Consider the following 25,677-nt stretch of genomic DNA (forward strand, 5'->3'; position numbering starts at 1 on the left):
GTAACTCACATTAGATCAAAATAATATGTCAATAAACAAACATTTCTGCAGAAATTATTTACATAAGCTGCAAAACATTTATAATGATCACCAAATGAAAAAAGAAAAATGTACAAAAATGTAAATTTTCTTGTGGCAAATAAATTCTCATGACTTTCAATAAACTAATGGGTCGTACACTGTCTTTCAATCCCTGCCTCAAAATACTGTAAATTTTGCTTCCCCACCCTGTATATTCACTGATATACTGTGTGAAAACTATGAAGTACATTTTTTTTAATGCTGCCAATCTGATGTTTTGTCACATTTTATCATACTCTAATATTAGTTTTTACTCACTTTATGGAGATAAGATGCAAAAAAAAACCCAACCCTTTTTGTTTAAGAAAAACTATTATAGTCTATTATCTATATCTATTATCTATATCTATATAGTCTATTAATTACAGTCTAATATCAATAATAAGCAATTGATTTACACTCAAACATGTTAGTGCAGATCAGGTTTATCAAGAACAGCAAAGTCATAGTAATGGTATGAACTACAGTGTATGGGATGATGCATAGGCGTCCACTGTGTTGGCTGAAATGGAACTAAAAACAATAAAATCCATGAATATACAAGAGAACAGCTTTGAATAGCTGTCCACTGTAGTGACCAGTATGCATGAAAGGGTTAAAAATCATGATAAAAAATGAATGTGATTTCCTGGTTAAATTAGTGAAATATCATTTTTCATATGTTTTTCTACCTCATCTTACTGAAAAACCTTCCCTGTGGACCAAACATTCAAGTCAGAGTTTTCTAGTTTTGTGGTATAAACCAACAAAACAACAGGATTTCACAGTTTACATTCATATATGCAAATGAACACAGCCACAGGAGTACAGAACAGAAATATACATATATATAAATACAGTATAAACACGTACACTCACACAGTATGTCTGCATCCTTTTCTTACCTGCGCTATTTCCAGTTTGAGGACTCCCTCTGTGAAGCCCAGGTTGTTGTCTGATTTAATCTCATGTCCGTCTTTGTACCACAGCGCAGACGTTTCCTTCTTCATGTTTCCAACCTGAGATGGAAAAAACAGTCGAGTTTAAAGCAGGGATGAGCTTTCTGAAGTCGAATCATTAAACCAGTGTCAGTCCGTTAGTTTTGAGCTGACTGTTAACATGTGCCCTCAACTGAAATTAACATAAAATTAAAACGGACCAAGACAAGAGTGGATGAACCCAAAGGAAATATTTAATTTCAGACACTTTTAACACTTTTACAGATTTAACATGTGCATCACTGAAGTAAAAGCAGTGCCAGAAACTGTAGTTTTGCATCTCTATGAAGTAAAAGATTAGATTAGATTACATTACATTACATTACATTAGGTTAGATTAGATTAGATCAAATCAGATTAGATTAGATTAGATTAGATTAGACTACATCAGACTAGATTACATTACATTATATTACATTAGGTTAGATTAGATTAGATCAAATCAGATTAGATTAGATTAGACTAGATTAGATAAGATTAGATTAGATCAGACTACATCAGACTAGATTAGATTAGATTATATTAGATTAGACTAGATCAGACTAGATTAGATTAGATTAGATAAAACTAGATTAGATCAGACTAGATTAGATTAGATCAGACTACATCAGACTAGATTATATTATATTATATTATATTAGATCAGATTAGATCAAACTAGATTAGATTAGATAAAACTAGATTAGATTAGATTAGATTAGATTAGAATAGATCAGACTACATCAGACTAGATTAGATTAGACTATCTTAGGTTAGATTAGATCAGACTATATTAGATTAGACTATATTAGGTTATATTAGATTAGATTAGATTAGATTAGATTAGATTTGATCAGATCAGATTAGGTTAGATTAGATCAGACTAGATCAGATTAGATTATATTAGATCAAATCAGAGCAGATTAGATTAGATCAGATAACAACAAATTAGTTTAGATAAAACTAGACTAGATTAGATTATTGATCCTACAACAGGGAAATTCAATGGTGAAGGCGGCAACAGAATATAGTGTAAGACCAAAATGTGCATGTATAATGATAGTGCAAAAGACAAACAAGATAACATAATAATAATAATAATAATAATAATAATAATAATAATAATAATAATAATAATAATAATAATAATATGAATAATATGAATAATATGAATAATAGTATTAATAATATGAATAATAATCGTAGTAAGTAATACAGCTCTAAAGACTATAAACATATTTACAAAATAGTGGAATTTCAATATGTAAATACATAAATCCTCTTCCACACCCATCCAAAAATGAATATTAGCCCACTCCATTGTTCTAAACTATTTTAAAGATACCACTTTGAAACAGAGCAGCAGTCCCATAAATCCCAGTCTCACCTTGCACTTCAGTACGACGCAGCACTCTGGCGTCACCTCGTAGCCCAAGTACTCGATAAAGTGAGGACCTGAAACAAAACCAGCACTCATGAAGACAGACATACGTCACCTGACCTTAAATCCAGTTCACAAACGCAGGCTCTCCTACCTTGTTTTCTGACCCATTCTTTCATCTGGAACTCTGACTCCTTCTGCAGCTCCTTGAACACTGCAAACAAACAGAACAAGGTTCAAACTATGACCAGATTAAGCAAGATTATATTTAACCTAAGACTACATGCTATTCTTTTTTTTTTTTTTTTTGAGATATAAAATAATGTTGCATTAGTGTACTGTTTGGATGCACTTTACTGCCCTCTGGTGTTCAGCTCCACACTCAACTGTACATTGTATTAACCCATAAAGACCCAGTGTGACTGCTGTGGTAGCTCCCATATGAATTTTTCTCTCTGCTTAACCTTTCTGAAGTGATTTATTGCCATTTAATGCAATATTATACTCTGTATTTTATGCTTTTTTAGTGAAAAACAGGTACTTTCTTATATTTTATTCACTGATTAAGAAGATGTTCACAAAAAGCTCAGATTGAAGTTGGAAAGTTATTTTATCAGAAATAGAAAAAAAATGAAGAAAAGGTGAGTTTTTCAGCAAATATATCATCAGCTGAACATAAACTAAGTGTGTCCATCCACCGTCATTGATCCAACTCCATGGGTTTTACTGGTGAATCAATGTTGTAGAAGATGACGGTGTTTCCAAGTTCACTACGGAGCCTCTGAACGTCCAAATGGGTCATATCTGATGACCATGAAAAGATGAATAACTGTATTTCAAACCAATTATTTACATGGATTGATAGGATTAGTGGATCAGAAGGTATTAAACAGTTTAGATCAGTAGATGGTTTTGGTCGATAGTAGATGTTTGGGTCTTCATGGGTTAAACAGCTTTGAAAGGTTACTGTCACTGATTTTTTTTTTTTTTTTTTAATTTGTCTATAAGTCATGGTTTAGGAGCATCTTTAGAATTTTTTCTTAATTGTAATTTTTTTTTTTAACAATCCCACACAACCTGGGACCTAAGTTATTTATACTCTATCTAAATGATATTTTTATGGCATCTAGTGAGTTAAAATTTACAATATTTGCAGATGATACTAATTTGCTTTATTCGGGAGCAAATATGAAACAAATATTAGAAACTGTGGAAAAGGAATTGATCAAGTTAAAAAAAAATGGTTTGACATAAATAAGTTATCACTTAATGAAGATAAAACAAAATTTATGGTTTTTGTTGGTGCTAGGGTAAATTATGACATAAAACTGAAAATTAATGGAATTGAAATTGAAAGGGTGCATGAAACAAAATTTTTGGGAGTGATTATTGACCATAAACTCTTTGGAAACCACAAATAGAATATATCAAACGTAAAATGTCCAAGGCTGTTGCAATTCTTTATAAAACTCGAGACTTGTTAAACAAAAAATGTTTGCATATATTGTATTGTTCACTTGTAATGCCATATATGTCATACTGTGTGGAAATATGGGGCAATGTGTATAAAACTAATATAGACCCGACAATTAAATTAATTAAAAAAAGCTATCAGAGTCATAAACAAAGCTGGTTATCTTCAATCAAGTAATCCACTTTTTGTAGAATCTGGTTTACTAAAATTTTTTGATACTGTATATTTAAAAACAATGGAATTTATGTTTTGTGCTAAAAGTAAAAATCTTCCTGTTTGTATTCAGAAAATTTTTAAGTTAAGAGAAGGACATTATAATTTAAGAGGGATGTTTGTGTTTGAAACATGTAAAGTAAGAACAAACGTTAAATATCACTGTGTTTCTGTTACTGGTGTCAAATTATGGAACAAATTGAAGGATGAAGTGAAATTGTGTAGCTCGCTGTCGAGTTTCAAAAAAGCTTTAACTTGTCAAATTCTCAAGGGCTATGAAAGTAATATGATTTCAAAGTGACTTATGAAACCGAATGTAGAATAATTTGTGTTTAAGTTTAACCCTTTCATGCATAGTGGTCACGACAGTGGACAGCTATTCAAAGCAGTTATCTTATATATTCATGGATTTTATTGTTTTAGTTCCATATCAGCCAATAAAGCGGACGTACCATTGCTGTAACTTTGCTGTTCTTGATAAACCTGATCTGCAGTAACATTTTTGAGTCTAACTCAATTCCTTGTTATTGTTATTAGACTGTAATTAACTTTTTTTTTTTAACCCTTTCATGCATAGTGGTCACTACAGTGGACAGCTGTTCAAAGGTGTTGTTCACTTGTATATTTATGGATTTTGTTGGTTTATTTCCATATCAGCAAACACAGTGGACACTTATGCATCATCCCATACACTGTAATTCACACCATCACTGTAAATTTGCTGTTCTAGATAAACCTGATCTGCAGAAACATGTTTGAGTGTAAAAAAATTCTAATTGTTATTAGACTGTAATTAACCTTTTTTTTTTTTTTTAACAAAAAGGTTGTTTTTTTGGCAAATGATCTCCATGCATGTATGTTAAAATGTGAGAAAACATCAGATTAGCAGTATTAATGTTTTTATTTCATAGTTTTTATGCAGTATATCAGTAAATACATGTTTCTTTGCTTCTTAAGTTAAACGCATGGTGTCCAGCTGAGTGGATATTTTTGTAACGCCATGAAAAATAGGTTCATAAAAAAAATTCAATCACATTGTTTGTTTGTTTTTTCATGCCTAAAGAGGATTTAAAAACACCAAGGAAAAAAAAAAATCTTGATTAAGCTTCTCATAATTAATGCATGAAAGGGTTAATCTGCTGCAACTTCAGGTGTGGAGTTGGAGTGAGGATGGGAATAGGAGAAGCAGAAATAAGCCTCTGGTTTCAGCTTCTTCCTTTTTCAGTTACCAATTGTGTTAATTTTATGTTTGTTTGTTTTTTTAATATGTATGTGTTTTGTACTTAACTGAAATAAATATTCATTCATTCATTCAAGATCATGCAAACTCCATACATCCCACTGGCTCTGGCACTCTAAACTTAAAAGAGCAGGTAAATTCTTGGCTCTAAATTGCCCTTAAGTGTGAATGTGTCTGTATACTTCAACCGTATGATGAACTGGTAGTGTTAACCAGGACAGTAAGTGAATGAAAACCTACCATCCCCGATCAGTACCAGGCTGGACTGATTGGTGGCTTTCCCGTCCTGCAGCTGGAAGGTGTAGGTTCCCTCATCCATCCGAGTCAAAGAATCCATGACCATCTCAATCACACCGGTGTTCTTATCGAAATTCATCTTGTATTTCTGCAGGAGAGAAGTCAAACATTAGCTAAACTTTTGGCTTTATCTGCTCAGAAAACTACTTAGGACATGAACTACATTACAGATTACTAGTGACTATGTAAAATATCTAATCCAGTCCAATCCAACTTTATTTGTAAAGCACTTTAAAACAACCACAGTGGACCAAAGTGCTGTACAGAAAAAGAAATAAAAACCAAAGTAACAGAGTAAAATACAATAATGTATTATTCATGTCTCTATCTTAAATACTTTTTTAATGAGAGTATAAAATGTAGTCGGGCACTCCCTACATAACCGCATGACTTGACCCGAGAATAGATTAAAAGACATAGAACTGTAAAAATTAAAAAAAATAAAAATAAAAAAATAAAAAAATAAATAAAATACAGACGAATAGATAAAAAATAAACAAAAGAATAAAATACAAGAATAGATTAAAACATAAAAAGCTGTATGATTAAAAACAACAACAAATACATAATAATGCAACTATGAGTTTGATGACTTTCTTATTTATTCATAATAACCCAAAAATCCACTGTCGACCAAAACCATCGACTGATTTAAAATGTTAAATACCTGTTGATCCACTAATCCTATCAACACATGTAAATAATTGGTGTCAAATGCAGTTTGCCATCTTTTTGTGGTCATCACATATGACCTATTTGGACATTCAGAGGCTTTGTAGTTACCGTGGAAACACTGTCATCTTCTACAGCATTGTAAAACTCATGGAGTTGGGTCAGTGACAGTGAAGACAGTTGTTTTTATGTTCAGTTAATGGTATCTTTGCTGAAAAAAATAACTTTTTCTTCTATTTTGTCTGTTTCTGATATAATAACCTTCAACTTTAATCTGAGCTTTTATGAACATCTACATGATCAGTGAATTGAATGTAGGAAAATACTTGATTTTCACTGAAAAAACACAAAATAAAGAAGATAATGTTACAATAATGGTGATAAATCACTTAAAAAAGGTTAGACAGACAGAAACATTCATTTGGGGCGTGCCACAAAAGTAGCACTGGGTCTTTATGGGTAAAATTTCTTACTTGGCTGAAGAAGATGAAAAGTCTGTAAATTATAGTGTACATTTTAACCCATAAAGATCCAGTGTTGCTTTTGTGTCAGTTCCCAAATTAATTTGTCTCTCTATTTAACCTTTCTTAAGTGATTTATCACCATTCATTCAAATATTATCCTCTGTATTTTGCATTTTTCTGTGTAAATCAGGTACTTTCCCTTATGTTTAATTTACTGATCATGTAGATGTTCATGAAAATAAATTCAACAAATTTAAATAAATTTAAAGTTTATTATTTTACAACAGAAAAGACTGAAGAAAAAGTGACTTTTTCAGCTAAGATATCAATGACTGAACATAAAAACAAGCATCTACAACTTCTGTCTCCATGGGTTTTACTGGTGAATGAACATTGTAGAAGATGACAGCGTTTCCACGGTAACTGTGGAGCCTCTGAACGTCCAAATGGGTCATATCTGATGACCATGAAAAGATGACAAACTGTATTTTACACCAATTATTTACATGGATTGATAGGATTACTGGATCAGAAGTTATTAAACATTTTAGATCAGTAGTTGATTTTGGTCACTGGTGGAAGTTTAGGACTTTATGGGTTAATCAACTCTATACAGCAATGAGATTCTGATTTCATAATAAAAATACTGTTGAATTTATGGAAGACTTTCTTGTCCTGCATCATAGCCTTGATTGTTATATGTGACATTTAGTCTTTTTCTTTCTTTCTTTTTTTTTTTTTTTTTTTTTTACCAAAAACAACACATTTAACCCCTTCATAGTCACCGGTACTTTGACTACTGGTCACAGTTACATTTGTTTTGAGCTTACACTATGTCACCCTGCAACACAGAAGTAGATATTCCCTAACACTGGTCCTAAATTGAATGTAAGAGAATTAAAGTTCATTGTCCTCTGTTTGTTACCGACCTCCCCATGTGAAATCGGATTATCATTGAACACGTAATCGATTTTGGCGTTGGCTGAAATCTTGTCCGCCTGCAGCCAAAAGCGGACTCTGCCCTTCTCCATCAGCTCCACAGCCAACTCTGACTTCAGGGGAATAACTAGATTTAAGAGGGGGGGTAAAGAAAGAGACAGATCCAGTTCAGGGAAACAGTCCAGTCCGTGACATACTGAAAAACAGCAGCGACTGCGTGTGAAACACTCACTGGGGAATTTGTGGTCGTGACTGATCTGCAGCAGCCTTTTCAACTCTGTCAAAGAATGAATCATTCATGAAGTCATTTTAGTCCGAAAAATATTTATTTACTCCTTCGAATATGTGTTTTTTTAATTCTTCTCTGGAAATAATTTACCTTCCTCAGATAAAGTATAGCTGGATGAAGTACCATCAGTCTGAGTGACAAGGCATGAGTAAATCCCAATGTCCTCCTCCCCGGGGCTGTTGAAAACTATTTTGGACCTGCAGGGAAAATACAGTATCAGAGTAATAAATAACATTAAATGGTGCGTCAGTAATAAAGTGGAAACACATTTTGTAACCTCACTTATTTCCCTTGGTCTCTACAGTCAGACGAGATGAGTCTGTGATCTCCTCATAGTCCTTGGACCAAACAAACTTAGAGTCAGGGGTCATGTCACCGCATTCAAAGTTCAGGGAGATCACACCGTCATCATCAACATCCACAACTATCTCCTTAGTGCCTGAAATAGAAAGAAATTGAAATTTAAAAAAAACACTCAGAGAACAGATGAACTGACTTATTGTGATGAATCCTTCAGACGTTTCAACCTGGTTTGGTGAGAGCGACCACCGGCTCTGTGGCATCGGAGGTTTTTCCAACACCGGCTTGATTCTGAGCACGAACACGGAACATGTATGTCTCTCCTTCTTTAAGATTCTTAATCTGTAAAATGATGGGAAATAAAAAACAGGTTACATGTCCTGTTGGTGTCACTGGAAACTTCTGAGGTAGGACGGAGCAGTCCACCGCTGTCATGTCTCCTTCTGAGTCTTAAGTCTTTTGTGATGTTTCTATACTGACAGTCAATAGAAACTTTGAGGTAGAAATTAGGCCTGTAACGGTACACAAAATTTTCGGTTCGGTACGTTTTCGGTTTTCAAAGCTACGGTTCAGTATTTTTCAGTTCAGTACAGGAAGAAAGAAAACTCCTCAAAATGTCTATTAATGCATTTATGAATTTTTTAACATTTTTCCCCCAATTTTTGGGAACAAAAGAATATAGAAAAACAGGAATAATATAATTCTGCGGCGCGCGCCAACATGGGGGGTCCGAGAGCGTAAGGCAAGTGATGTTGCCGGGCAGGCGTCAGACAATACCAAGGCACACAAAGGGGTGTTGGTTATACTGTTCTCATTTCCTATCTGCAGTGCTTTACGCCAAGACAAAGGAATATATTTTTTAAAATTCAAATCTCGTTATCATTATGCTGGACGATCACACACACACACACAAAAAAACCCACTGCTACACTGGTTGAAAGACAGCATCACGGGTCAAATCTCAGCGTTGGGGTGAATGACGCTAGCGAGAACCCTGAAGTGTATAGCAACAAAAAACGTACCAAAGCTTTTATTAAAGCTCTCAAATCCAAAATCCTAAAGGATCCAACCAAATCCATGAGAAAAATGGCAATTGAACTTGAGGTAGACAACAAGACCGTTAGAAATGCAGTAAAATATGATTTGAAGTTAAAATCTTACACAAGAACACCAAAACACTTGTTGACAACAGCAACAAATCCAACTTTAGCAATTTTTGGGAATCATGTTTATGGCCGCCTTCTAGCCCAGATCTAAACCCTCTGGATTCTGCTATTTGGGGCGTTTTAGAACATGCTACCAATAGAACATCACACAGCAATGTCGACTTTCTTAAAGATACTATTAAAGAAGAATGGGAGAAGTTGTCACCCAAATATTTGAGGAACACTTGCGCAAGTTTCAGGAAGCGTGTGAAGGCAGTTATTGAGAAAGAAGGAGGACACATATAATAAAAACATTTTCTATTATGTACGTTTTCTTGTGGCAAATAAATTCTCATGACTTTCAATAAACTCATTGGTCATACACTGTCTTTCAATCCCTGCCTCAAAATATTGTAAATTTTGCTTCCTCACCCTGTATACTGAAGCAATCCTGCAGTAATTGCTCTATTTATGTTACTGTACTATTACTGTCTAATGCATTAAGTGTGTGCGGGGCTATGATGGACAGGTGAGTGGATGAGAAAGGTATGGGGGCGGAGCCAGTGTGGGCAAAACAGAGGTGCGAGCAGAGAGAGAAAGCAGATGAGTGAGACAGATCCAGCAGTTAAGATTTGCGATAATTTTTCTGTCTGTTGTTTTGGCACAGTTACGGCCGATAGTAACCAATACTGTTCTAACAATAAAGCGACCAGTGGAGTAAACCCTGGTCTGTCCTTCTGACGTCCAGCTGGACACAAAAATACCAACAAGTTATATCTATATACACATGTTCACATCCATTTCACATCTGTTTACTTCATTGGGTTTAAGTGATGTGGACAAATCATACATTAATTAAGTCATTTATTTATTTGTTTTGTTCATGTTCTTGATTTGATTTATCAGCAGTAGTCACTTTTCCATTGACCCTCAAATTGCGCGAATATAACTTACACATAAACATTTGCCTAATGGAAAAAAAGGATAATTTCGCCATAATTTCCATCAAAACTTTTTACACTTGCAAGAGATGGTTTTTCAGGCGTTGCAAAATCGGTATATCGCTCAAAACTGCAATGGAAAGACCTTTTTGCACAGCTAGAGTCAGGTGAACAAAAAAAAAAGGATGTTGTCGGTAGTTACAACAAGCGAAGAAGAAGAGTTTTAAAAACAAACATGGCGCGGTATGTGTGGACACATGAGGAAACTGAATCCTTTTTTAATTTAGTATGGGATGGAGGAGTAATGAGCATTCTAGATTCAAAACAACAGATATTTCTGTTTGTCACAATGTTTATGGAATGACATCATTACATCTCATTCAGTCCTGGTCACATTTCTTGTCCACACCTTAATGTAGGTCTTTTCCGTGGCCTTGGTGTTGACGCCCCTCCAGGCCTCCTCTGGTGCCTCCGCCTCCTTGATGTCGATGTAAAATCCATTGACAGGATCGCGGCCCTGGTACACTGGTGGTTTCCATAGCAACACCACAGAGTCGCTACGCACCTCTCTCAGCTGGAGATCATAAGGAGGTCCTGTGGTCCAATACACAAACATCTCAGATAAAATACGATACCATACACTACAATATACTTTAGTGTTCCTTTAGGGTAATTTGTGTTGGATCCCAAACAACAAATTCAAGAGCATAAACTATTGCAGACTGTCTGGAGTAGTGAAAATGTGCTTTTTGTGTTTTTTTTTTCCCCCACTGATGTAACTAGGGCTGTAGAGGCATTGGGTTTTTAAATTAGATGAGAATAAATCACACTTTATTGATCCCACAATGGAGAAACTCACTGGTCAAAGCAGCAACAGAACAAAGTGCATGCACAAAGATAGCATAAAGATAATGCAAAAGACAAACAATAAAAAAAAATAATAACAGTAGTAAGTAATAAAACTCTATAGGCCACACTGCTCTTCAATTTCTTAGAAAATATCTGCTTCAGACATTAAATGTGCTAAATCTTACATACTTTAATAAGATGAATCAGAAAACAAATGAAAAAAGTGCTGGTTTGCTCATGTTTTTAATATATATGATGGTGTGTTATTACACATATATGTTGGTTTATGTACATTTATACATTGGCTTTATAAATGTTCCATTAGAAAGAACCTGAAAAGTGAATGTATTGCAATGTGCAGAAACTGTTTTGAGGTAGATCTGGTAGATCTGAGACAAACATTCCTTTTGAATAAAACCCATTCGCTTGTTTATTCTCAGAATTTCACATTTTGACCCAAGACTATATCTTAGAAACTATAACCAACTAGCACTTTAGACTTAAGTTTTCTTTATTAGTGACTCAGATTTGGTAAAGTTTAACTACTTTTATTCTGGAAGGATTTTACTTGTAGGCCAGTGTTATATACGCATTTACAGAAAAGTAAAACTGCAATATGTCAGATATTTATTTTAACTCAGCCTGTACAAAATGGACACATAGCAGAATGTGATGAGATTTTTGCTGAATTTGACCCTTGATGTACATGATTAAAATGCATTATCCAGCTTTAAACCCCATCCAGAACTTCCTGGTCTTGAACTTGGACTTAACTTAGAACTTGTGATTTGCAAACAATAGCTGGGTTTCCATTACCCTCAGAAATGTGCAAAATGTAAATTGCTCATTAGAAAACTGGTAATGGAAACACCAAAATGTCGCAAAAACTGTCAAAGATTGCAAAAAATGTTTTTACGTTTCCATGAGGTGGTTTTTGAGATGTTTCGATATAGAAGTATAGTGCAAAAGTGTTATGGAAACACATTTTGCACATTTTCACACAGCTGTGCACGGTGGTTTTGCTCAGGCCAAACGTCTCCCCTATGACCCTGGACTCAGAACAGGTGGTTCTAGTTTGGATCGGACAATAGACACTCACTTTTGTGCAGGAACTGTTTCCCGAGGACAGGACAAGCCTGGTACCACGAGAGGTTCAATAACATCACAGTTCATTAAATGTTCCCTGGGTCATTTGGAAATTCTGGATCCACAACTCATTGGTGAATTCCTTATGTACGGTTCTCTCCCAGAAATCCATTCTGCATGGCTGCTGCCATAAAAAAGGACTTTGCCTTGGGACGATTCTACGTGTCCTTCTTCTTTACTCTAAGACAGTCACTGTAATAGCAGTAGATCCAACTGACACTACAGTGTCAACACCGTGGAGGTTTGGCATGAAACTCAGTACCTCCATCTTCCTTAACCCTTTCATGCATACTGGTCACTCCAGTGGACAGTTCTTCTCCAGCTGTTCTCTTGTATATTTATGGGTTTTGTTGTTTTAGTTCCATATCAGCCAACACAGTGGACACTTATGTATCATCCCATACACTGACATTCAGACCATTACTGTAACTTTGCTGTTCTAGATAAACCTGATCTGCACTAACATGTTTGAGTGTAAATCAATTGTTATTTGTTAGACAAAAAGGTTTTTTTTGCACATTATTTCCGTGAAGTGAGTAATTACTAGCATTAGAATATGTTAAAATGCGCGAAGACATCAGATTAGCAGCATTAAAAATGTTTTTATTTCATTATTTTCATATTACTTTCTGATATTGGGCTTTAAATACATGTTTCTTTACTTCAAAAATTAAATGCATGGATATTTTTGTAACTCCATAGAAAAAGAAAACTCGATTGCGTTGCTTTTTTCATGCCTTAGGAGGAATAAAAACACTGAAGAAAAAAATCTTGACTAAGGTTCTCACAATTCATGAATGAAAGGGTTAAACGAGTGTCTTGTGAGAACTATACAGTATTTTACGAGAATTACAACATGTCGCAAGACCTGACTTTATTAGAATCACACACCGGAAGCCAAACACTCTTTAGTGGAAACACCTACAAGTTGCACTGTAGAAATATCACTTTTATTTTGCCGAAAATGTAATGGAAACCCAGCTGTCACACCAAAATTACATTAAAGTACTTTTGTAGAATTTTTGTACTTCTTTATAATCTTCATGCAGTATACCCATGGGGATTTAGATTAAATCTGTCCATATGACATGAAGGGTTTAGCGTTTCGTACCACCGGTATAAATGTAACAGAGTCACTTATCTCGCAGCAGTGTGGGTATGTATATTATATTGTGTATTGTTATGATTACACAAAATCTGTTCATTTTATTTTCATTTCTTTTGGATGGTACCTGACATTGTGGGGCTCCGGGTCAGTGTGTGGAACTTTTGGTTTGGGTCTGTTCCCCAGCGAGCGATTTACAGTGTGAAACTACGCGCTATAACTGGAGTTTTTGCACCTTTGCCTCTTCCCTTGTGTTCTGGATTTCTGTGGGAGAGGAAAGCAGCTGTGCGGTTCATGAAAATTTTTGATTTAGCCTCTGTTAATTTAATTTTTTTACATGAACTGGCTAGTTCAGGCTGTATGAGTTGCTTCAAATGTGCTGAAACACATTTCTGTGTCATTTTGGTTTGTGTAGGAGCTTGTTTTATGGGGGTCGCTGACCGGAGGTTTTGGTGTTTTTCTGTCACTTGTCAGCCGAAGAACAATAAATGGAGACTGCCTCCAAAGACATGTGCAAGTCTCGTCATTAAAAAGAACACAACACAGAGTCCGACACCACCGGTTACATAAGGTCTGGTCCTACCTGGTACAGCGATGGTCCACTCCTCACACAGGAAGATGTCACTGGGCAGAGACGGGATGCCGACGCCCGCCATGTTGGCTGCTCTCACCTGGAACTGGTACTTCCTGTTCTCCTTCAGGTCAGACACCTGGAGATACACATTCAGACTCATTAAAACTGTCAAACAGATATTTCCAAGCTTTACTTTTAGAGTGTGTTCCTGGTGGACTCACTCTGTAGGCCCTTTCGCTGACGGCCTTGATATTGGCCTCGTGCCACTGCCCTGGAACTCCATCAACCACCTCACGGTAATCCACAAAGTAACCGGTGATTTCAGCTCCGCCGATAAAGCTCGGCTGTTTCCACCCGAGCACCATGGAGTCACGCACACACTCCAGGACACTGATGCCATAGGGTGGAGCAGGGGATGCTGGGACGACAGAAAACTCAAATTAACACCAGTACCTCAGTAAGGAGAATGTGAGATAATGGAACTGATCTAATGAAGTGCTACTTTTAATATCCCAAAGATGTCCTTTTACTTTTGTACAGCAGCTCTAATTATGTTGCATTTTATGACCTTCCTGGAGCTTTGTAGTTTTAATGTCTTACTAATAAAATATTTTCCATTTACAGCAGGTTTTGGCTGCTCTACTTTGAGCATAGATTACAACTGAAACAAATCATAAACAGCTTTGTAATTATCAGGCAACAAAAATTTGCTGCAACTGGTTATTATGCAATAACTAGATCCAGATTTGACCAGAATTTTATTATTATTATTATTTTTTGTATATTTTTAGTATTTTTCAGTATATATTTTTAGTATAATTTTGTGTGAAAGTTTTATATAGTCTTTGTTTTTGCACTTTAAATATCTGCTGCTGAACAGAACAGAGCTGTTAAACTGATTTTTATTGTTCCTTTAAAAGTGACAATAAAGATCTATTCTATTCTATTCTATTCTATTCTATTCTATTCTATTCTAGTTTTAATTTTGGTATTAATTTATATAATGAACTATTAATGATATTAATTAAAAAATGAAAAAAATAAATAATATACTGACTCTATATTACGCATGTGGTAATAAATATGCAACAAAGGGGGGAAACAGATCTGAAGCATTTTACCGAAAAGAGCAGGATCATAACTTGGTGATAGTAAATTGTTATGTCAAACACAAATAGTCACGTGAACTTGATACTCTTGTCTATTTCGGGTTGAGGGGGAGGTGGTCAAAGGATTGCACTTGAACATGTTACCAAAAACCTTCAGGTCACAAGTGTCCTGCTCTTGTGTCAGCTGGATGACCCACTTTCCAAGTACAGGGTGTGATTTGTTGGCTCCTGTGGTGACATACTTGTGTGTGTTAAGTGCTCTGGGTACAGTGTGATAGTGGGGTGGTGGGTGACTGGAACCATACCTCAAATCAGGAGGTTGTGTAATTATAGTGACCAACAAAACATCTAAGAGTGACTTAGTCAAACCTTAATTATGTGGAAGACTTACCTTTGGGAGAAGAAAGCCAGAGCACTTCACCTACTCTTAACAGTTTAAATATTTATGAATGTGACAGCAGAACCGTACAGAACTTCTACATGTGATGGGAGACATTATTTTCTCTTAAAAAGTCAAATAGGGCTGTGGACTGGCAAGAATGTAATCTGATTACAACTCAGTATTTGGTGAGATATTCTGCAAATGAGACATCTAATTTTAGGAAAACTGTCAGAGTATAATATTAATTCTGATTCAGTTAACTATAGTCGCTTTTCCATTGGACATATGTGCAAAACTTTACCGATATTTTCTACATTTTGAAAAAACATAAGTGCGTAATGTCCGTTTTTCCATTAAATCACAAATGCGACGATTTGTTTATTTATTATCGCAAGATGACATGAGAAGTCATGCAATAAACATGGCAACGAATGTAAATATTGTGTTGATTTACAGATATATTCATTATTATCATTATTATTATTATTATTATTATTATTATTATATATTACCCTTTTATCTCGGACTAAATTAAAAAAATGATTCGGTTTCCTGGTGTGTCCACACATACCGCACCATGTTTCTTTTAAAACTCTTCTCCTTAGCTTGTTGTAACATCTGTCAACATCCTTTTTTTTTTTTTATTCACGTGACTCTAGTTGTGGAAAAATAAGATAAGATAAGATAAGATAAGATAAGACTTTATTGATCCCACCATGGGGAAATTTAACAGTTTACAGCAGCAACATGCAACACACTAGTGCAAAAGAAAGGCAGGTAGAAATAAACGTTCTTAAAAGTATAAAAACTTGAGTATAAAGTTTAAAGATATTTACATATTTACATAATGATTGCACACGTGCATGATGTGATATGGTGGTGGTGGCGGTTCACTCTGTACTGCTGATAAGGTCTTTCCATTGCAGTTTTGTGTCATATACCGTTTGCGCTAAGCCTGAAAAAAAAAAACCTCTTGCCAGCGCAAAAACCTTTATCGAAAAACGAGAGATTTGGCAAAATTGTCATTTTTTCATTCGTTACATTTAAATGCACAAGTTATATTAGCACAATTTGAGGGTCAATGGAAAAGCAACTATTGTTAAATTGCAGCTGAAAAGTCAAAATGACTAAAGAGAGATTACAAAGGGGTTTAAAAAGCACACAAAGTAAGCCAATGCCTGCTATGACTCTTTGTATTTAAACTATTAAAGGTTCAGTGTGTAGTTTTTAGATGCCTCTAGTGTTGAAGTTGTAGATTGCAGCTACGTGAACCCCCCCTCACCTCACCCTACCCTACATGAGCTCTAACAGTAAAATGAAGTGTTTTCTGAGCGACTGCACAACATAGCAAACATCTGTCGATGTAAATTGTTAAAACAAAATACATAACTATAAAACACAAATTTGTTTTTATAATTAACCCTTTCATGCACAGTGGTCATTACAGTGGACAGCTGTTCAAAGGTGTTCTCTTGTATATTCATGGATTTTGTTGTTTTAGTTCCATATCAGCCAGCACAGTGGACACTTATGCATCATTCCATACACTGCAATTCATACCATTACTGTAACTTTGCTGTTCTAGATAAACCTGATCTGCAGTAACATGTTTGAGTGTAAAAAATTGTGAATTGTGAGACAAAAAATTTTTTTTTTTTTTTTTGCACATTATATCCATGCAGGTATGTTGAAATGTGAGAAAACATCAGATTATCAGCATTTATTTCATAGTTTTCTCACAGTATATCAGTAAATACATGTTTTTTTGCTTCTAAGGTTAAACGCATGGTGTCCAGCTGAGTGGACATTATGGTAACTCCATGCAAAATAGGATCATAAAAAATCAATTGCATAGTTTTTTTGTTTTTTTTTGTCTAGATTAAAATCTTTATTAAGGTTCTCATAATTCATGCATGAAAGGGTTAAAATAGTGGATGAATGTTCTCTGGGTGAATTTCTAACTGTTGATCTCAATGAAAAGTAGAGGGAAGACCTCAGTTGTAAAGATGAAACATGACAAAAAAAAGATGGAAAAGAAACGACAATAAAAAAAATCCCATTAAAACACATTAGATAAAACACTGTAAAGACACAAAAAGTAAAAACCATGTAAAAGATGAAAAAAATTACACAAAAGATGCAAGAAGAAGAATATATGCATTTACGTAACTTGTTTTTGGATCTTGAGCTGAAAAATTTGGGACTCTGTTCTACGGTAACTGAATCATAAGAATTCTTATTTTCATGGGATGAATCCACCTTATGGTTAACACCATATTACATTTTTGCAGTTAGATCCTGATGACCCAAAAACCTACACAATGAACCTTTAATTAAAAGTGAAACAGTGTCTCTGAGAATTAAAACAGAACCATAAAACATAAACATCACAGTATTGGAGTGTGTTGATGTTCTCTTGCACCTCTACTGTCAAACTGGAGCTCACCTGAGGACTCTCTCCTGGGCTTGGCTCTCTCTCGATAAGCAGAGGCATCTACAGAGAACTTACGCACTTGCACCACCTCAGGCTCAGCGGCTACAGCCTGGACCTGAACCTCAGCGGTGACGGGCTCTAAGTGTGCAGCTGTGACTATGTCAGTAAGTGACTCAGAAACTAAGCCTGACACAGACTCTGTGACCAGGTCTTTGGCCAGGTTAGGGGTCCAGGGCACGCTGCGCCGCTTGCAGCCCTTGGTTCTACGCTCCACGGGGTCGGGCTGTGCTGCAGCTGCACCCCCGGCCCCCTGCCTGGCTTCAGTGTCAGCCTGAGCTTTGCGCTTTTGCATAGTGTCAGGGGGGGACTGGACAGTTGCATGCGTGCCCGTCCAGCGTGGCCTGTGCTCAGTTAGTCGGCCCACTTTACCCCCTGGCCCCATCTCTGGCAACACACCGTGAGGAATGCCGCCCCCTACAGGAGTTAGCAGAGAAAAGCAAGAGAGGCTTCATAAAACAGGCAAGACACAGCTTTTACCTCAATCACACAACAGTCAGAGAGTACGACAGCCTATCATATACACCGTAACGTGTCTTCATCTGACTGGACATGAAAAATGAAGACAAGATGACCAACATCCATGTGAGGAAGTGAGTATGCATCATTTTAGATTATGAGAGCATGCAGTCATGTGGCAGCCAATGAGTGAAGGAGGCTTTGCACCGAGCCTTCATGAAAACAACACTGTACTGAAGTATCAACGCCAGTGACTTACATCAGCTTTAAGAGCATCCATTCAAGATGAAGTAAGTGGTGAGTCAATATTTAATAAGGCACCAAATAGGGTTTTCTCTGTTGGGGAAAATACTTTCTAATACCAAACTACTTTTCATGCTGGAAACACATATAACTACACCTATAGTAAATCTGCTCTTGCATGAAGTGTTGTTTAGTAAATTTAAACTACTGAGGAAAAGTAGTTCCTATTGGCAAAATAAAATGATCAAAATTAAAATTTGCAACCCCATTTACAAAAAAAAAAAAAATTGGATTCTATGTGAAATGAAAAACAGAATGCAACAATTTGCAAATCTCATAAACCCATATTTTATTCTCAGTAAAACAAAGGAAACATACTGAATGTCTAAACTGAGAAAAATGTGCCATTTTAATCAGAAAATAAGATAATTTAGAATTAGATGGTATCAACACATTTCCAAAAATTTGGGATAGGTGTGAGTGACAGTAAAAAAACACAAATATAGGAACATTTGACAGCTAATTATGTTGTAACAGGCCCAGATCACGGCATTGTGTTTTTTATTTCTATTTTACACAGCATTTGCAACAAGAAATCACAACAAAATAAGAAGCAAAAAAAGCTAATATTTCAACAGTTATTCTAGTCGAACATTAAAAACTAGACCTAAATATTACTGCAGCTAAAGTAGAAAACATGAAAGTGTTTACGCCTATTACCTTACTCATCAGGTCTGTAATATCCTTAATTACAGTCTGTAGTTACTAATTTAGCATGAGTAATGGTGATGTCTGATGGTCAGGATGAAATAAAAGAGGAGGCGATTGTAACGGAACTACCTGCAAACGTCTGCAAAATGTCACTAAAGTACTAGTTTAACCACATTTTCTTTGATAAACAGTGAAACTTAAAATACTGCTACATTTGAGTAGAATTGGATGTCAGTGGCATTTTTACTGAAGTGTTTTTTCATAAGGGAACACAGAACATGCTGCTCAGTACAAAGCTGTCCAGTAAAGGAGTTACATTCAGAGGAAGAGGTTTGTTATTGGTCATAAGCAGAGTCATATGCAAAGGGAATTATTTTTATTATTATAATTATTATTACTATTATTATTATTTTTAAGAAAGAGCTTCTCAGGTAGTAGTGAAACAGTGGCATAGGTCTGGCTTGTGTAGTAAATGTTACAGCTGTAAAGGAAAATGACTATGTATCAGCTTTATATTTACATTTACATTACATATTTATTATAATAAACAATGAAAGTGTATTGTGTTATGGTGTATCCCTCTAGTACAGGGGTGTCAAAATTATTTTATTTCAGGGGCCACATACAGACCAATATTATCAGAAGTGGACCAGACCAGTAAAGTAATAGCATCATAATATATAAATAATGTCAACTCCAAATTTTTCTCTATGTTTTCGAGTGAAAAAAGCAATATTACATTATGAAAATGTTTACAGTTACAAACTATTCTGAAAAATATTAATATATTATGCCGCAGTTAATTATTTACACATGCACTTTACAACTTACAGATCACAGTGGATCTACAAACACACAAAACATTCAGTAACAGGCAGAATATTGTTAAAATTGCACTTACTTCTCTTAGGACATTTCATGTTGTTCATATTTGTTCAGATTATTCACTTTTTTTGTGAAAGGATTTGCAAATATTTGTGACAGTTTGCAAATATAAACATTTTCACATAAGTTTACTTTTTTTTTTTTTTTTACACTAAAACAAAGAGAAAATTTTGGAGTTGCCAGTATTTATAGGTTATTATGGTAGTATTTTACTGGTATGACCCATGTTAGATCAAACTGAGCTGAATGTGGAACCTGAACTAAAATTATTTTTAATACTTTAAGGGCTGGATCTACTAAGATCCCAATTTGCTTGTAGTAATTTGCTTGTGCAATCTAGAATTTTGCGTGTGGGGTGTGACCACGGTTTGCGGGTAATTTACCAAGATTGCTTGGGCAAATTACAACAGGGGCAAAGTCTGGCAGACCGCCCTATTTAAATGAGGGTTTTGCGTGGCTACTGGAGACAATACACTGGAAAAACTGCTGTGGAATAAACCAGCACTAATGGGAACGGTGCGCTGAATGATCCAGAGGAACGGAAATGTAATGTTGGAGGAGTTTTGTCATAGAAGGTATTGCATGACTCAGTCATTCATTCATTTATTTTTCATTTTAAAAGTGTGTGTGCGTGCGTGCGTGCGTGCGTGCGCGCGGGGTGGGTGGGGGGTTGTATTTGGATAGGAGGACTGTCAGGCGCACATAATTTTGTCACACTGTAGCCCAGGGGTCTCAAACTCGCGGCCGCAGTATGTGAATTTGTGGCCCCCCAGTTGATACCAAAGGTTAATGTTAGTGCAGCCCACAAGTTTTTTCTCACAGGATCTATTTTTTGTGGGGGAATTTATTTAAAAAAGTAATTATTTATAGCTACTTGTTGCGTTCCCTTTCATTAATGTTGATGTTCGGAATTCCGACGCCCGTGAACACATATGCGTGATTAGTGAAGGAGGACGCCACAAGTAAGTGACATACAAATGTATCCTGTCCCAGTCATGGCTTTTTCAAAACCTACCATGGAGAGAAAGATTAGCGACAAGCACAGACAATTCCAGGAGAAGTGGGAGATGGAATATTTATTTGTTGAGCACAGGAGGACCCCGACGGGTCTGACACAGAAAAAGTTGCAGTGCACAAAGAATACAACATCAAACGTCATTATTGAACTGGACATGATGAACATCTGCAAGACATACTGAGGGTCTCAACTGCTTCCTCCCCGAAGCCAAATGTGGCTCATGTGTGCAGGAGGACGCGCTGCCAGACGTCTGGGAGCAACAAGTAGTCAATAGAAGCCTGTTCTGAAGAAACGTTCATGTTTGACGAAATGTTCATGTTCAGAAGAAGCGTTTGTGTTCAGAGGAAGTGTTCTTGTTGTGGAGTACTTGATGCGGCCCAGCCTCACCCAGACTCTACCTCCAGCAGCCCCCAGGTAAATTGAGTTTGAGACCCCTGCTGTAGCTATATGTCGGTGCGTATTTTTAATCACAATCATCAGGAGTGGAAAAGCGTCCTGCAAAGTGTGTGTGTGGGGGGGGGCGCATATGTCTCAGTTATTTTTTCTTCCATCACTCCAAAAATGTTCAAATGAGGGTGAAAAATATGTTCTCTGCATCTGGTTTCATCATTTCTTTGTCTCCTAACTGCAGCCATGTGTGCGCACTTACGCATCCAAACCGTTTGCACCTCCTTTTGAGACGTGGTAAATATAGACGCAGTTTCTATGAGCAAAATTGCTTTTGGGTTTGATAAATCACTTTGCGAGTGCTGAATTAATATATTTACATTTTCTCCTCCCACAACACGCACAACTGCGTGTAAACGCCCCATATTGCATATTCATTGAGGCAAACGTACTACCTGGATGCAGATGCGCTATTTTGCACCTTTGAAAGACGCAACCCTTATTGCGCACTGTTAGTAAATCAGTTTGTACATTTTTTTGCGTGTGCAATGAGTTTGCACACGTTTTAATACGCGCAAACCTTTGATAGATCCGGCCCTAAGTGTAATTTTTGCATTTGAGAAATTCATCCAAAGGCCACGTTTTGACACCCGTGGTCTAGTTGTAGAAAAACGCTTTTGACCCTGTGGTCCAGCCCTGGTATGTGTGGGTTTAATGGGGCCCTTAATCCAGATTATGTGATAAAACCAGACTAGAAGTATGAAACAACACAATGCCACTATCAGGTTAGATCTACAGGTGAGAGTTTTAGACACAGACGCTCACAGACACTCAGTGCAGTTAACAGGTTCTTTAACAGGTACTGGAATAGGAGGGGGGGAGGGGGGAGAGGAGTGCGCACTGGTACCTTTAGCACCATGTGGGGTTGCTGACACGTCTTGTGCCCAGGATAGGAAAAGGAAAATGGAATGAAGGTGGTGGCGTGTGACACTGGGCTGGTTTGTAACGACCGCTGAATTGGATCGCACTGACCCAAATTAGAGGAAGTCTACAATTCCTGACCCTGCTTCAGGCTGTGCAGGGAGGTGTGGGGTGGAAGTGGCCGGACAGGGTGGTGGTGGGTGGGGCACACAACAGTGCACAATAGAGTGACAGGGTGACGTAGTGGAGCCATGGTGCAGAGAGAGAGTGGGAATGTACAGCAGATACTGGTAAAATAAAAGAGCTGAAGACACACTATGTCTGAAGAGAACAGTGGTGGTTGAATACATCTGTGAAAATATCATCTAAAACAGCTAATACTGACGTCTCCAAACATTTCATTAAAGGAAAATTCCACCTTTTCATTATTATGTGATGTACCTACACTTCCCATATACATGTCCTGGTACAGTCACTGGGACATGTGTATGGATATTTACTATATTTATTACATACATATTAATAGAAACAGTTATGCTAACCTCTTACTCTAGTAGCTGCAGTCATTAACATATATTAATATGTAATCCAGGACCTCCTTCAATTAAAAACAATCATTTGTCAATGTTCTGTGACGGGAATATTACATATGAAGATGTCTGATTGATGTTGGATACTATTTTAGGACTTATTCATATTCATCTACTCAGAGGTAAATGCTCTTCTTTGTTCAGAAATCTGAACTTTAGAGATGGACCTACAAGCAATATGAAAATCAGAATTGAAGTGGACTTTTGGAGAAGCAGAAAACTTACAAATACATATTTAGAGAGTGCAAATTTCACAGTGAGGATGGAAGACAAAATGTAATCTTTTTTTTAGCGCGGGTCTTGAATTGTTGAGAAAACATAACTATTATTCAATGCAGAGTACATTCATCATACCTTAAATAAAGAAGGTCTAGTAGTTTATTTGATCTAATAATGACCCTTATATGACAGACAGAGGCCCTACATGTTTATAAAGTACATTAAAATATGTGCTTCTATTTAAAATATGACTGAAATGTGTTATAACTGTCTGCATCTGGACTCAAATGCAACCTGCAACACTAACACTGTCCATTCAATAACAACAAATGCATTTAAGGTGGATTTTTTTTTCCTTTAAGAAACACCTAAAATAGCCCTCCATTAACAGGTTGTATTGAAACATGACTCCATTTCACTCACCGATAGCAGCCTTCACCTCAATGGGCTCTGATTCTGGGGAGAACTGGCTGAGCCCTGCTGCGTTCACTGCCCTCACCCTGAAGACGTACGTCTCTCCTGTGACCAGACCATGGCAGATGAACCTGCAGACAGAGGACAGCAGGTTCATACCTGTACAGAACAGATGCATTATCAAATATAACTGAGGACTTCGGTTTACCTGGTAGCATTTACAGGTTTGTTGTTGCAAGGCTCCCAGACATTGCTGCCCACCACACTGGCCTCAATGTAGTATCCCACCAACTCTTTGGCGTCGCGGGAGGCTTCCCAAGACACAACAACTGACGTGTCAGTGTTCCTGGTGGGGACAACTTTGCCTGGAGCAGCTGGGATATCTGTTAAAGAGAACATTTTTGAGTAATTACCTGAGAAACTTTTTATTAGAAAATTTTAAGCTTCTCTATAAATATATATACTCCTTTTCTCTTGATGAAACTACAGGTCGGATTAATTTCAAAATTTATATGGAGCTTCCTTAGGACAAAGTTTGTTCACAGTTTTGAGAAATTTAGATTTTTAAAATTTTGAAATATTAAAAATTTACTTATAATGGGTCATATTTTGATGGTTTATAACAAGGAAATGGTTAGAAATATCCATATAGTTACTACTGAGCACTGATATGAAGTCATATATGGACTTTCATTTGGATCCAGGACCTTTGACCTTGAGTGACCTTGAAGGGTCAAACTCAAGGTCACTAATGTCTAGATTACAACAATCTTCTTCTCCGAAATTACTGGTCGGATTCATTTCAAATTTCATATGTGGCTTCCTTAGGATAATGTCTACAAAGGTTGCTCACAGTTTTGAGAAATTTAGATTTTTCTGCATTGCATTTTCTGCAAATTTTCTGCAAGTTAAAATTTGCCTTTATTTATAATGGGTCATATTTTGATGGTTTATAACATGGAAATGGTTACAGATATCAATAAAGTTACTATTGAGCACTGATAGAAGTCATATATGGACTTTATTTACTTATATACTAACCTTAATGTGAACCTGGTTACTAACCCACTGTTTTGTTTTGTTTTGTTTTGTTTTGTTTTGTTATGTCTGTTTTTTGTCTTCTTGTGCTGTATGCAAAGCTGCTGAATACTTGAATTTCCCTTGGGATTACTAAAGTATCTATCTATCTATCTATCTATCTATCTATCTATCTATCTATCTATCTATCTGTCTGTCTGTCTGTCTGTCTGTCTGTCTGTCTGTCTGTCTGTCTGTCTGTCTGTCCGTCCGTCCGTCCGTCCGTCCGTCCGTCCGTCCGTCCGTCCATCCATCTATCCATTTCATTCGTTGAGTTCTCCTCCAGTGAAAGTACCACCCACTTCTATTGGGGGATTGATCTCCTGCATTAAGACCACAGGACTCTAACATAGAACAGAACCTGACAACCTCACAAATTCAACTTGTTTTTGATTCTTGACAGAACATGCCCGTGAGACACAGGGCCACTGGTTCTATTTTTTTTCTGTTTTAGTGATGTGTGCATGTGAGGAGTTTTCTGACCAAGCTTGTCGCCGACTGTTGTGGCCTCAGTCGGTTCAGATGGCTCGCCGACGCCTGCAGAGTTGCAGCAGCGGACACGGAAGCTGTAGGACTTCCCTTCAGCGAGATCGAACAGTGCAAAGCGAGGAGATTTGACTGGGATCTCTGTGTTCACCCTCTGCCAGCTGTCTGTGCCCGAGACACACTGAGAAGAAAAGATGAGAAGGTGAAACCGTCATCCAT

At 36.5% G+C, this 25,677-nt stretch overlaps 1 protein-coding gene across 2 annotated transcripts in view; it reads right to left on the minus strand.

Moving 5' to 3' along the window:
* The window catches only part of LOC115411368 (myomesin-1-like), a 76,426-nt gene that overhangs the window by 17,426 nt on the left and 33,323 nt on the right, over positions 1 to 25,677 (minus strand). For both annotated transcript variants that reach the window (XM_030123474.1, XM_030123475.1), the window contains exons 16-30: positions 25,456 to 25,639; positions 24,104 to 24,278; positions 23,905 to 24,026; positions 14,288 to 14,484; positions 14,076 to 14,202; positions 10,802 to 10,986; positions 8,534 to 8,648; positions 8,289 to 8,445; positions 8,097 to 8,203; positions 7,950 to 7,994; positions 7,708 to 7,844; positions 5,586 to 5,730; positions 2,573 to 2,632; positions 2,425 to 2,492; positions 966 to 1,079 (exon numbers count right to left, since the gene is read on the minus strand). In XM_030123474.1, the coding sequence (XP_029979334.1) occupies positions 966 to 1,079; positions 2,425 to 2,492; positions 2,573 to 2,632; positions 5,586 to 5,730; positions 7,708 to 7,844; positions 7,950 to 7,994; positions 8,097 to 8,203; positions 8,289 to 8,445; positions 8,534 to 8,648; positions 10,802 to 10,986; positions 14,076 to 14,202; positions 14,288 to 14,484; positions 23,905 to 24,026; positions 24,104 to 24,278; positions 25,456 to 25,639 (1,938 nt within the window). The remainder of the gene's footprint in view (positions 1 to 965; positions 1,080 to 2,424; positions 2,493 to 2,572; positions 2,633 to 5,585; positions 5,731 to 7,707; positions 7,845 to 7,949; positions 7,995 to 8,096; positions 8,204 to 8,288; positions 8,446 to 8,533; positions 8,649 to 10,801; positions 10,987 to 14,075; positions 14,203 to 14,287; positions 14,485 to 23,904; positions 24,027 to 24,103; positions 24,279 to 25,455; positions 25,640 to 25,677) is intronic.

Source organism: Sphaeramia orbicularis, chromosome 20, assembly GCF_902148855.1.
Source record: "Sphaeramia orbicularis chromosome 20, fSphaOr1.1, whole genome shotgun sequence".
Taxonomy (NCBI): Eukaryota; Metazoa; Chordata; class Actinopteri; order Kurtiformes; family Apogonidae; genus Sphaeramia; species Sphaeramia orbicularis.